The following is a 12,274-nucleotide window of genomic DNA, read 5'->3' on the forward strand; positions in this document are numbered from 1 at the left end:
TGGGGATGGGACTGAGATGGAGTAGAAGATGGGGTCTCCAGAGGTCAGGGAGTTGGGGGTTTCATCTGTTTGGTCATTGCCATCACCTGCCACCATGAACTAGGAGCCTGGCTCTCCAAGGGATCTGGGGTGGTGACCTGGAGGACTGGAGGTGACTGTGCGAGGAGGGAGGTAACTGTGGTGACCAGGCCTGGAAAGAGCTGGGGTTTTAGAGAGGAGGCCCCCTCCCACCGGGAGTACGATGGGTGGAAGAGAAAGCACCCTCCATACCAGGAGCTGCAGGGGAAGCAGCGTCTCCCAGGAGACTCAGGAGCCCGTTAGAACAGGAAAGGGAAGTGGAGATTGAAGGACAAGTGGAGGGCAATGGCGGGTGCGACGATGGGCAGAGAGTTCTGGAGCCCACAGAGGGCGATTCTGGGGATGGGGTCAGACTGGGATTGGCAGCCTGGGAGGTGAAGGGTAACATCAGGGTTGGGGACGGCAACTGCAATGGTGGCCTTGGGGGCTGGGTCCTGATGGCCTCTGTGCTGGAGGATCAAGGGGGTCTGTGAGGGTGCACAGAGGTGGGGACCGTTGCGGGGAGACTTGTCAGTAGCATGAGGACCTTGGGGGGTTCTCCAGTCCAGCTGAGTAAGGGTGGTGGGGAGGCTGGCTTGTTGGGAGTGTGTGGAGCCTGTGCCCTGTCCAGCCCGTGGCCTTCTTGAGGGAGAGGGCCAGACTTACCATCTCCAAGCTAAGAAGCAGAGGCCAGGCCAGGCATGGTGGCTCATACCTATAATCCCAGCACTTTGGGAGGCTAAGGCAGGTGGATCACCTGAGGTCATGAGTTCAAGACCAGCCCAGCCAACATGGTGAAACCCTGTCTCTACTGAAAATACAAAAATTAGCCAGGTGTGGTGATGGGCACCTGTAATCCCAGCTACTTGGGAGGCTGAGGGCAGGAGAATGGCTTGAACCTGGGAGGTGGAGGTTGCAGTGAGCCGAGATCGTGCCACTGCACTCCAGCCTGGGCAACAGAGCAAAACTCTGCCTTAAAAAAAAAGAAAAAGAAAAAACAAAAAAGAAAAGAAGAAGCAGAAGCCAGCGCCTCACTGCTTTTAGTTGAAGAGACAATAAGGTGACCTCCCTCCCTGATCCAGCCGTCCTCTCCAGGCTCCTGAGGGGTAATGGAAGGCTTTTGTGTGGAGCTGATGGCTTCTAAACGCTTCCAGTCGGGGCTCGCTTCCCCTAGGCATTCAGATGATCAAAGAACCTCAGCTCCATTTTCAGGTGCAGCCACCTGCAGCAGTAGCAGTTGGTGCTGACTGCCAGGGCCACGTCATCTGAGCGGTGCCGCCCGTGCATGCCAGGTGCTCTGTGTGCCCACAGCAACCCCTCAGAGCCCAGTGGCATCTAGTGGAGGACACTGGCTGCATGAGGTCACTCCCAGCACTTTGGGAGGCCAGGGCGGGCAGGAGGCAGCTGACGTGCCCCAGGACACGCCATTGGCTGTGGCCCCACAAGGCCTGGCACTTTGCATCTGCCACCTCCAGGACCCTGTTCTGAAGTTGCTGGCTGTACTTTTACAGCCTTTAAAAAACCCTAATAGTGACTAGATTCTTTCTGTGAAAACCCAGAAGAAAAGCCTGCTAGAACAGGAACTTCGAAGAACCGTCTCGGCTCTGATTCTTCTCTGCGTTGGCTCAGTAGGTGGCCAGACCACCCCTGGGAACAGCACATCCCAGTGCCAGCTACTTGCCAAATGCTCCTTTCTGTTTGTTTTGTTTTTTGAGCCGCACAGATCAGCACAAGTGCTCCGTGAAACTGGTCACCATATGTGGTCCTTTTCTCCATTCATTCAGTATGTTCCTATCCACCAGACCTTGAGCAAGCTGCTGGGGGCAGCCATGAACCAGATAGGTGGTCACTGCAGCCCCCTGGCCACTGAGGCAAACACGGAGGGGCAGTGGAGTGACGACATTTATGAATGTGGAGTCCCCAGTGGGTCGGGGTATCTGATCCTGTGGAGACGGACCAGGGAGGCATCCTGGAGGACCCCCCACCCAGGCAGATTCCAGAGTTCCGGGGGTGTCCTGTCTGGCTTCCTTGTGTCATAGGGACTGTGGCTGTGTCTCTCCTTCGAGAGCCAGGGAGGAAGCAAACCCATGTCACTGTCCTGACAGCCCCACCCTGGTGCAGAGCCTGGATGTCTGTGGTGTCTGCTTCACAGAAGTCAGAAAATGCGGCCAGGCGCTCTGGCTCATGCCTGTAATCCCAGCGCTTTGGGAGACCGAGGCAGGCAGATTGCTTGAGCTCAGGGGTTCGAGACCAGCCTGGCAACATGAGGAAGCCCCATCTTTACCAAAAATACAAAAAATTAGCCGGGCATGGTGGCATGTGCCTGTAATCCCAGCTACTTGGGAGGCCGAGGCATGAGAATATCTTGAACCCAGGAGGCAGAGGTTGAAGTGAGCCGAGATTGCACCACTACCCTCCAGTCTGCATGACCATTTCAAAAAAAAGTAGTCAGAAAATGCTTTCTTCCCTCCTGCTCTTTCAGTCCCAGTTTGCCACCAGAAGCACAGTGTAGAAAATGCATTCTTTAACCTCAGAAGTTTCTCTTTTTTTTTTCTTTTTTTTTTTGAGACGGAGTCTTGCTCTGTTGCCAGACTGGGGTGCAGTGGCGTGACCTCGGCTCACTGCAACCTCCGCCTCCCTGGTTCAAGCGATTCTCTTGCCTCAGCCTGCCAAGTAGCTGGGATTACGGGCATCTACCACCACACCCAGCTAATTTTTGTATTTTTAGTAGAGACGGGGTTTCACCATGTTGGCCAGGATGGTCTTGATCTCCTGACCTCATGATCCACCCGCCTCGGCCTCCCAAAGTGCTGGGATTACAGGCGTGAGCCACAGTGCCCAGCCTCAACTTCAGAAGTTTCTTTTTTTTTTTTTTTTTTTGAGACGGAGTCTCGCTCTGCTGCCCGGGCTAGAGTGCAGTGGCCAGATCTCAGCTCACTGCAAGCTCCGCCTCCCGGGTTCACGCCATTCTCCTGCCTCAGCCTCCTGAGTAGCTGGGACTACAGGCGCCCGCCGCATCATCCGGCTACTTTTTTTGTATTTTTTTTTTAGTAGAGACGGGGTTTCACCGTGTTAGCCAGGATGGTCTCGATCTCCTGACCTCGTGATCCGCCTGTCTCAGCCTCCCAAAGCGCTGGGATTACAGGCTTGAGCCACCGCGCCCGGCCTACAACTTCAGAATTTTCTTTTTTTTTTTTGAGACGGAGTCTTGCTCTGTCGCCCAGGCGGGAGTGCAGTGGCCGGATCTCAGCTCACTGCAACCTCTGCCTCCCGGGTTCTCGCCATTCTCCTGCCTCAGCCTCCTGAGTAGCTGGGACTACAGGCGCCCGCCACCTCGCCTGGCTAATTTTTTGTATTTTTAGTAGAGACGGGGTTTCACCGTGTTAGCCAGGATGGTCTCGATCTCCTGACCTCGTGATCCGCCCGTCTCGGCCTCCCAAAGTGCTGGGATTACAGGCTTGAGCCACCGCGCCCGGCCAACTTCAGAAGTTTCTAACCAATACTACATTCAACCTGCAAACTCTGGTTTTGGTAATAAGCTTATCATAGAAACCTACCTTTTTCCAGAAGTCCACAAGATTAGCACTCAGGATCTGGGTACCTTTTGTTTTTGACATAAATACCTACATACAACCGAAGGTCCTGGTCAGGATGGCCGGCACAGCACACCGACAGATGTGCTTTTACTGGGGCAGAGATGCTTTCCACACTCCTTAGCTCTGTGGGACAAAAAGCTCTGAATTAGGAATCAGAAGCCCTAGAGGTCTTTGGGAGGCTGAGGCGGGCGGATCACCTGAGGTTGGGAGTTCGAGACCAGCCTGACCAACATGGAGAAACCCCATCTCTACTAAAAATACAAAATTAGCTGGGCGTGGTGGTGCATGCTTGTAATCCCAGCTACTCCGGAGGCTGTATAATCGCTTGAACCCAGGAGGCGGAGGTTGCCGTGAGCCGAGATCGCATCATTGTGCTCCAGCTTGGGCAATAAGAGCGAAACTCTGTCTCAAAAAAAAAAAAATATGTATATATATATATATAAAGAAGTCCTGGAGGTTAATCCTACCTCTGCCACAGACTGGCTGTGGGACCCTAGGCCCTGAACAAAGCTCTAAATCCCCAGTTTCCCCCCATAGGAAACAAGTCCTGATGCTGCCGCCCGAGTTGGGAGGGTAATGTGAGTCACCGTGGAGGGGCAGCCCCATTCCCCGGAGCCTGCTCCCTGCCGCCGCCTGCAATAGGTGCCCGCAGCAATGACCATGCTCCAGGACCCCGTGAGAGAAGGGCCCCGCCACTGTGGGAAAGACCCAGGACTTGCCCATTGCTGTGACCACCCCGTCTGGGGAGCTGCAGCTGCCATCCACCTCTTCCAGACAGAAAAGCTCAGGCTGTTTCCTGCACTGTTGCCTTCTTAGCGCATGCAGCCTAAGGATGCATGAACTTTAACTGGGAAACAGGCAGTTAAAGAAAATGGGGGCCGGGCACAATGGCTCACACTTGTCATCCCAGCCCTTTGGGAGGCCGAGGCAGGCGGATCACCTGAGGTCAGGAGTTCGAGACCAGCTTGGCCAACATGGGGAAACCCTGTCTCTACTAAATATACAAAATTAGCTGTATATTTTGGTGGCACATGCCTGTCATCCCAGCTACTCGGGAGGCTGAGGCAGGAGAATCGTTTGAACCCAGGAGGCAGACGTTGTAGTGAGCCGAGATCGCGCCACTGTATACAAGCCTGGGCGATAGAGCGAAACTCCATCTCAAAAAAAAAAAAAAAGGAAAATGGGGAGGGGTGGCGTGGGTCACACTGGCAGTGTATGCTGTAGGCCTCTTTAGCTGAGTGTGCACTGTGGGCCTCTCTGCCCTGGCCTCCCCTGGCCGGTGCTCATGTGCTGCTCCCATCTGGAAGGGAGTTAGTCCCCCCAGCCTGCAGGTGCCTTGTTGAAGCATTTCCAGCCAGGCAGTGTCACCTCTCTACCCCGGGCTGGTTCCGTGTCACCTCATTCATGTTGCCTTTGGAGTCCTTGCCAAATTTGACCTGGTGACCTGTATAAAATGTCAGCTTCCGTGGAGAGAGCACTGTCCATAATAACAACTTAACAAGGTTATACACATAGGCACGGTGGCCTTGGGGAGCGTTTGCCGGGCTGCGAAAGCCACCAGGCGGGCTGGAGCCAGGTGGGAGGTGGGCGGGAGCTGGCAGGAGCCAGGGGGCCCCCTCAGGTCTCTTCTCTGGGTGATGTTGCATTTGGCACACAGCAGCCTGGTCTGTTGCCTTTGAAAGAGAGCCTGCCGTGATCCTGGCTCTTTCTGTCTCCAGGTACGATGAAGAACTGGCCCAGGGCGATGGGGCCGACCGGGAGCTGAGAAGTCGTCAGGGCCAGTCTCTGGGGCCCAGAGCAGGCCGATCCAGAGACTCGGGGAGAGCCGTCCTTACCACCTGGAAGTGACTCCCACCCAGACCTTATCAAAACTACTCACTCTACCTGGGCCCCTGCTGAAGCCCTGTTTTGAAATTTCCCTTTTCTAGAGCTTTTTTCCTTTCCTAAGCCCTGTAAATAAATGAAGGCACTTCTTTGGAAGGTTCTGTAGTCTGTGTGACTATTGCAAAAGGTACCAATTCATGCGGATGTATAAAACTCGCTTTTTTTGTTTTGTTTTTTTTTTTTTTTTTTTGAGACGGAGTCTCGCTCTATCGCCCAGGCTGGAGTGCAGTGGCCGGATCTCAGCTCACTGCAAGCTCCGCCTTCTGGGTTTACGCCATTCTCCTGCCTCAGCCTCCTGAGTAGCTGGGACTACAGGCGCCCGCCACCTCGCCCGGCTAGTTTTTTGTATTTTTTTAGTAGAGACGGGGTTTCACTGGGTTAGCCAGGATGGTCTCGATCTCCTGACCTTGTGATCTGCCCTTCTCGGCCTCCCAAAGTGCTGGGATTACAGGCTTGAGCCACCGCGCCCGGCCGCTTTTTTTGTTTTTTAATTTTTAACCTAAGCAGAATTTTCGTATTAAAAACTCACTTTTTTGACAGAAAGTAACAGCTTCAGCATGTAATTTGATGTGTCACAGGGTTTTAACGTTAAGAAAACGTTACACTAAATTAAAAACAAAACAAATCTTATAGACTAGTCCTGCCATGAAAGAAGAATGTATTTAACTGACAGCTCTTTTAGTTCCATTTCTTTTTCCTTGACTGCGATTTTTTTTTTTTTTTCCTGAGACAGTTTTGCTCTGTCGCTCAGGCTGGAGTGCACTGGCACAATCTCGGCTCACTGCAACCTCTGCCTCCTGGGTACTAATTCTCCCACCTCAGGCTCCCACGTAGCTGGGATTACAGGCACTCGCCACCACACCCGCCTAATTTTTGTATTTTTAGTAGAGACGGGCTTTCACCATGTTGAGCAGGCTGGTCTCAAACTCCTGACCTCAGGTGATCTGCCCACCTCAGCCTCCCAAAGTGCTGGGATTACAGATGTGAGCCACTGTGTCCGGCTTACTTGACTGTGATTTTGAAGAAAACAGGCAACTAGAAATATTCCTTGGTAATTTATCTTTACAAAGGCCTTTGTCTAGGTGATCCCAGGAAGACCTGTATTCTTTTCTTTTTTCTTTTCGGACAGGATCTCGCCCTGTCACCCAGGCTGGAGTGCCATGGTGCAATCATGGCTCACTGTAGCCTCAACTTCCTGGGCTCAAGTGATCCGCCCGGGATCAGCCTCCCGAGTAGCTGGGACCACAGGCACACACCATCACCCCCAGCTAATTTTTAACATTTTTTTTTGTAGAGACAGAGTTTCCCCATGTTGGCCAGACTGGTTTCGAACTCTTGGGCTCAAGCAATCCTCCTGCCTAAGCCTCCCAAAGTGTTGGGATTACAGGCATGAGCCACCACACCTGGCTTCAGAAAGATCTGTTTCTGTCACTTAAGTTTCGTGGATGAGTCTGTAGTAAATTGAAGCAGATGAGTGCAGCCAGGTCCGGCTGTCCCTTTTATGACATCAGCAGCTGGGTTTGCTGCAGGGAAGCGCGTGGGCAACCAGGAGCTGTGAGAGGAGCAATGGCTGCGAGACAGCCTGCACGAGCAGTCTTCCAGTAGCCCAGTGACTTACAGGAGTGTATGGAGAGGACCTGAGTCGGCGGGTAGACGGACAGATGCATCTGAGTAATAACACACGAGTTACAGTGCTGTTTCTTTCTTTCTTTCTTTTTGAGGTGGAGTTTCACTCTTGACACCCAGGCTGTAGTGTAATGGCAAGATCTAGGCTCACTGCAACCTCCACCTCCTGGGTTCACACGATTCTCCTGCCTCAGCCTCCCGAGTAGCTGGGATTACAGGCGCCTGCCACCACACCCAACTAATTTTTGTATTTTTAGTGGAGACAGGATTTTACCATGTTGGCCAGGCTGGTCCCAAACTCCTGACCTCAGGTGATCCTCCTGCCTTGGTCTCCCGAAGTGCTGAAATTACAGGCGTGAGCCACCGCGCCCGGCCAGGAAGGGCCTTTTACTCACGGTCGTATTAACGTGTATTTGCTGAAGCTTCACTCCCTGTCTTGAGTTTATCTTTAAAACTTGCCACCTGTTTTTGTTGCGATACTAGTAACAGGAGTTTGTTCTCCCAAATGGCACCAAGGGTATATGTCCTTCAGATAAGGGTCTTCCCTAACCCTTGCCCAACCTCTCTCAGTACCCATGCATGGACGTGTGTTAAGTGTACATGCCATATTGTGTGTGTATATTTTACATATATCTAATGACGTTTCACTGCCAATTAGGGAAAAATAGATCTTTTCAACACATATGGTAGAATAGAAAGTGAGAGAAACATAATACAAATGGTACTTGGCTAGACTCCAAATAAACTGCAATTGGTGGACTTTTCAGCCGCTCCGTCTTCATGATCTTATTGGTATGTGTGTTGTGTGTGTTCCCTGGTGTTTAAGTTTTGTTTTGTTTTGTTTTTTGAGACAGTCTCGCTCTGTCGCCCAGCAGGCTGGAGTGCAGTGGCGAGACCTCAGCTCACTGCAACCTCTGCCTCTCGGGTTCAAGCGATTCTTGTGCCTTAGCCTCCCAAGTAGCTGGGATTACAGATGTATACCACCATTACTGGCTAATTTTTGTATTTTTTGTAGAGACGGGGCTTCACCATGTTGGCCAGGCTGGTCTCGAACTCCTAACCTTAGGTGATTCGCCTGCCTCAGCCTCCCAGAGTGCTGAGAATACAGGTATGAGCCACTGCGCCCAGCCGTGGCATTTAGTTTTAATGTGTTTGCTGTTGATAGCGGCTGTGGGATGGAGCCCCTGAGTCAGACTTGGCCTTGTGGCCTGGCTCTGCTGTTTATCAGCTGTTTCCCAAGCCTGTGCCCAGGGTCATTGCGCCTTTGTTTCCCACTGTATAAAATGGGGAGTTCTGTGGCCGGGCGCAGTGGCTCATGCCTGTAATCCCAGCACTTTGGGAGGCTGAGGAGGGTGGATCACCTGAGGTCAGGAGTTCGAGACCAGCCTGGCCAACATGGTGAAACCTCTTCTCTACTAAAAATACAAAAATTAGCCTGGAGGCTGAGGCAGGAGAATCTCTTGAACCCAGGAGGCAGAGGTTGTGGTGAGCTGAGATTGCGCCAAGCCTGGGCAATAAGAGCGAAACTCCGTCAAAAAAAAAAAGGCCAGGGGGAGTTCTGTTTGCCTCAGAAACAGCCAATGCCACCCCACAGGGACCCTGCCCGCCTGCCTCATGTGAGCCCTCTTACCGCCCAGGAGGGGGCGTCCTCTGTGTGATTGGTGGCTCCTCCTCGGCTCCTACACACAGAGGTGAAAGACACCCTGTTAACCGTTCCCAGCTCTTCCCCCGGGTTCTCAGTTACATTGTTTTGTTTTTGCCTCTCTCTGGGAGAAGGGTGGAGTCCCTGGTTGGGAACGTTGGCCTCTGAGGCTCCTGGGCCACATAGTCCTAATGGAGGAGTCACACCAAGTGGTTAGTTTGCTGGTGACCCAGTTGCTAGGTGAGGGTGAGGCTGTGCTAAGTGGATTTATGTCATATAGTGACTGTCTCATTAGTGATGTCATGTTGTGGGCAGATGTTTCCTCTGAGCACTTCCAGGACACGGGTGGGAAGGGTGCGGTGTTGGCAGCCGGCCTCGGGGGGCTGTCAGGCCAGGAACAGCCCCACTCAGCGCTAGGCTGGGACCGAGCAGTGAACCCTGCTGGGAGCTGTCCAGGAGCCGTTACTGTTTTCTTCTCAGCCCCCACCCACTTGTTGGGGTGGGTCCCAGGCCAGAAGGTTGCATCCTGTCATCGTTTTCACCAAGTTTGATAGGCTTGGTTTTTCCCAATATAAACCCATCCTTGACTGGGCACAGTGGCTCACGCCTGTAGTCCCAGCACTTTGGGAGGGTGAGGTGAGTGGATCACCTGAGGTCAGGAGTTTGAGACCAGCCTGGCCAACATGGTGAAACCCCCATCTCTACTAAAAATACAAAAATTAGCTGGGTGTGGTGGTTCATGCCTGTAATCCCAGCTACGTGGGAGGCTGAGACAGAAGAATCACTTGAACCCAGGAGGCGGAGGTTGCAGTGAGCCCAGATCGCACCACTGCACTCCAGCCTGGACAATGGAGCAAGACTCCATCTCAAACAAAACAAAACAAAAAACAAAACAAAACCACCATCCTTCACCTCCTTTGCGCACGGGTTGCTCCCTGAGTATTAGTGAGGGCCTGGTGACAAACTTCTCACTGTCTCCCTTTTTCCTCCTCTGCCTCCCACCTGGACTCCCGGGGAGACCCCACCAGTCTGGGCCCGCATCTGGTTGCACTCCACTAGCTGCTGGGACTTTCCTCACAGGGGCCATTTCCCCTCCACACAGTGGTTCTTCAGGGCACTCCATAAAGCCTCCTATGCTTGCCGCCCGTTGGCCTGTTGGCTCACACTGCCACACACCACATCCACCAGCGCCAAACACACACAACTCCTCTCTCAGTCCCCCCAGGGGCCAGCGCACTCTCCACCCTCCCCTCTGGAGCCATTCCCAGCTGTGCTGCGGCTGCCTGGCCCACTCCCCGCAGCAGCCCTGCAGCCCCTATGGTCTGGGGAGGCCAAGGTCTCCTGCAGGGCCCTGCCTGCCGGTAACGCACAGCGTCTGTAGCTGCTCAGCGACCAGGCACCCTCAGGCTGTTTGTGTGTCACCTAATGTGAACTGTACCCCAGCGGAGGGCCCTGGGGCACGTGAGCAGGCAGAAGCGTATCCTTTATGAGCAGGCGGAAGCGTATCCACCTTTGATTCCAGTCCCTCATTGTGGAAGATGAGGGATTTTGATCTTCACTGATTTGCCCCAGCCTGAACCATATTAGATCTCACACCCTGTGAACAATGGCAGCCTCCTGCTTTTGTCCTGAGAAGCATTAGGAGCGCTCCTCCAGTGACAGACGCAAACCCACCTCATTCATGCTCCTGCCCAGCCGCTGGTGCTCTGTTAGCAGGAACAAGTCTGCGGGTCCACGGCATTCCTTCAGGCCAAGGCCCACATGCCTGCCACTTGGCCAACTTTCCCCCCGACCCCTGGTGTAACTCACCTGCTCTCCCCTCCCCACCCCTCCCTTCCCTTCCCTCCTTTCTTTTCTTTTTTTTCTTTTCTTTTTGAGATGGAGTCTCACTCTGTTGCCCAGGCTAGTGGCACAATCTCGGCTCACAGCAATCTTTGCCTCCTGGGTTCAAGCGATTGTCACGCCTCAACCTCCCAAGTAGCTGGGATTACAGGCATGTGCCACCATGCCCGGCCGGTTTTGTTTTGTTTTGAGACGGAGTCTCGCTCTGTCACCTAGGCTGCAGTGCAGTGGCATGATCTTAGCTCACTACAAGCTCCGCCTCCCAGGTTCATGCCATTAATGCCTCAGCCTCCTGAGTACCTGGGACTACAGGCGTCTACCACCATGCCTGGCTAATTTTTTGTGTGTTTTTAGCAGAGATGGGGTTTCACCATATTAGCCAGGATGGTCTCAATCTCCTGAACTCATGATCCGCCCGCCTCGGCCTCCCAAAGTGCTGGGATTACAGGCGTGAGCCACTGCGCCCAACCTAGTTTTGTATTTTTAGTAGAGACGGAGTTTCACCATGTTGGCCAAGGTGTTCTTGAACTCCAGACCTCAAGTGATCTGCCGTCCTCCACCTCCCAAAGTGCTGGGATTACATGCATGAGCCACCGTGCCCAGCTTCCAGCCAAATGTTTTTGAGCGATGGCATTAGTGTTCTTAGAGATGTGCCTCTGGGGCAGATCAGAGGATGACGGAACTGGTGAGAGGCTGGAGGGAGATCTGGCAGTGCAGACCAGAATGTGAACTCAGTCTGGGCCCTGGAGACGGGAGCAGGGGAGTTGCGCACAGGGAGCCTGCACACCGGGTGGAGGGGGACCTGCAGAGACGAGCAGTTCTCAGTGGCCCAGTAGGGGGCGTGTGTTAAACGGGGTTTGAGCCCTGAACATAGAAGGAGGTAAACTGCAAAGCTACAGTAACAAAAGTGCTTTTCAGGAGCTGTTCAGAGAGGCCAGGCTACTCATGGTTATGAATAATGCTGCCTCGAGGCCATGGCTGAAGAGCAAGAATGTCACCGGGCAGCTTCTCTTCCTGCACCTTGTACTAGTTAAAATGAAATCAGAACTTTCTTTTTGTTTTTTTTAGACAGAGTCTTGCTCTGTTGCCCAGGCTGGAGTGCAATGGCGTCATCTCGGTTCACAGCAACCTCCACCTCCCGGGTTCCAGTGATTCTCCTGTCTCAGCCGGGATTACAGGCGCCCGCCACCACACCCGGCAAAATAGTCTTTGTATTTTTAGTAGAGAGGGTTTCACCATCTTGGCCAGGCTGGTCTTGAACTCCTGACCTTGTGATCCACCCGCCTCGGCCTCCCAAAGTGCTGAGATTACAGGCGTGAGCCACCATGCCCAGCCTGATAGCTCTTTTTTTTTGAGACAGGGTCTCGCTCTGTTGTCCAGGCTGGAGTGCAGTGGTATGATCACAGCTCACTGCAGCCTTCACCTCCTGGGGTGATCCTCCCACCTCAACCTCCCAAGTAGCTGGGATTACAGGTGCATGCCACCACACTCTGCTAATTTTTATTTTATTTTATTTTATTTTATTTTTTGAAACAGAGTCTTACTCTGTCACCCAGGCTGGAGTGCAATGCTGTGGTCTCGGCTCACTGCAACTTCTGCCTTCTGGGTTCAAGCGATTCTCCTGCCT

The 12,274-nt window shown here is 53.1% G+C and overlaps 1 protein-coding gene across 7 annotated transcripts in view; it reads left to right on the forward strand.

Moving 5' to 3' along the window:
• TTLL1 (tubulin tyrosine ligase like 1) overlaps positions 1-5,637 on the forward strand; it is a 47,182-nt gene extending 41,545 nt beyond the window's left edge. For all 7 annotated transcript variants that reach the window (XM_033233710.1, XM_033233713.1, XM_033233711.1 and 4 more), the window contains one exon: positions 5,372-5,637. In XM_033233710.1, coding sequence (XP_033089601.1) covers positions 5,372-5,501 — 130 coding nt within the window. In that variant the 3' untranslated portion in view covers positions 5,502-5,637. The remainder of the gene's footprint in view (positions 1-5,371) is intronic.
• The last annotated feature ends 6,637 nt before the right edge of the window (positions 5,638-12,274 follow it).

Source organism: Trachypithecus francoisi, unplaced genomic scaffold, assembly GCF_009764315.1.
Source record: "Trachypithecus francoisi isolate TF-2019V2 unplaced genomic scaffold, Tfra_2.0 Lachesis_group14, whole genome shotgun sequence".
Classification (NCBI taxonomy): domain Eukaryota; kingdom Metazoa; phylum Chordata; class Mammalia; order Primates; family Cercopithecidae; genus Trachypithecus; species Trachypithecus francoisi.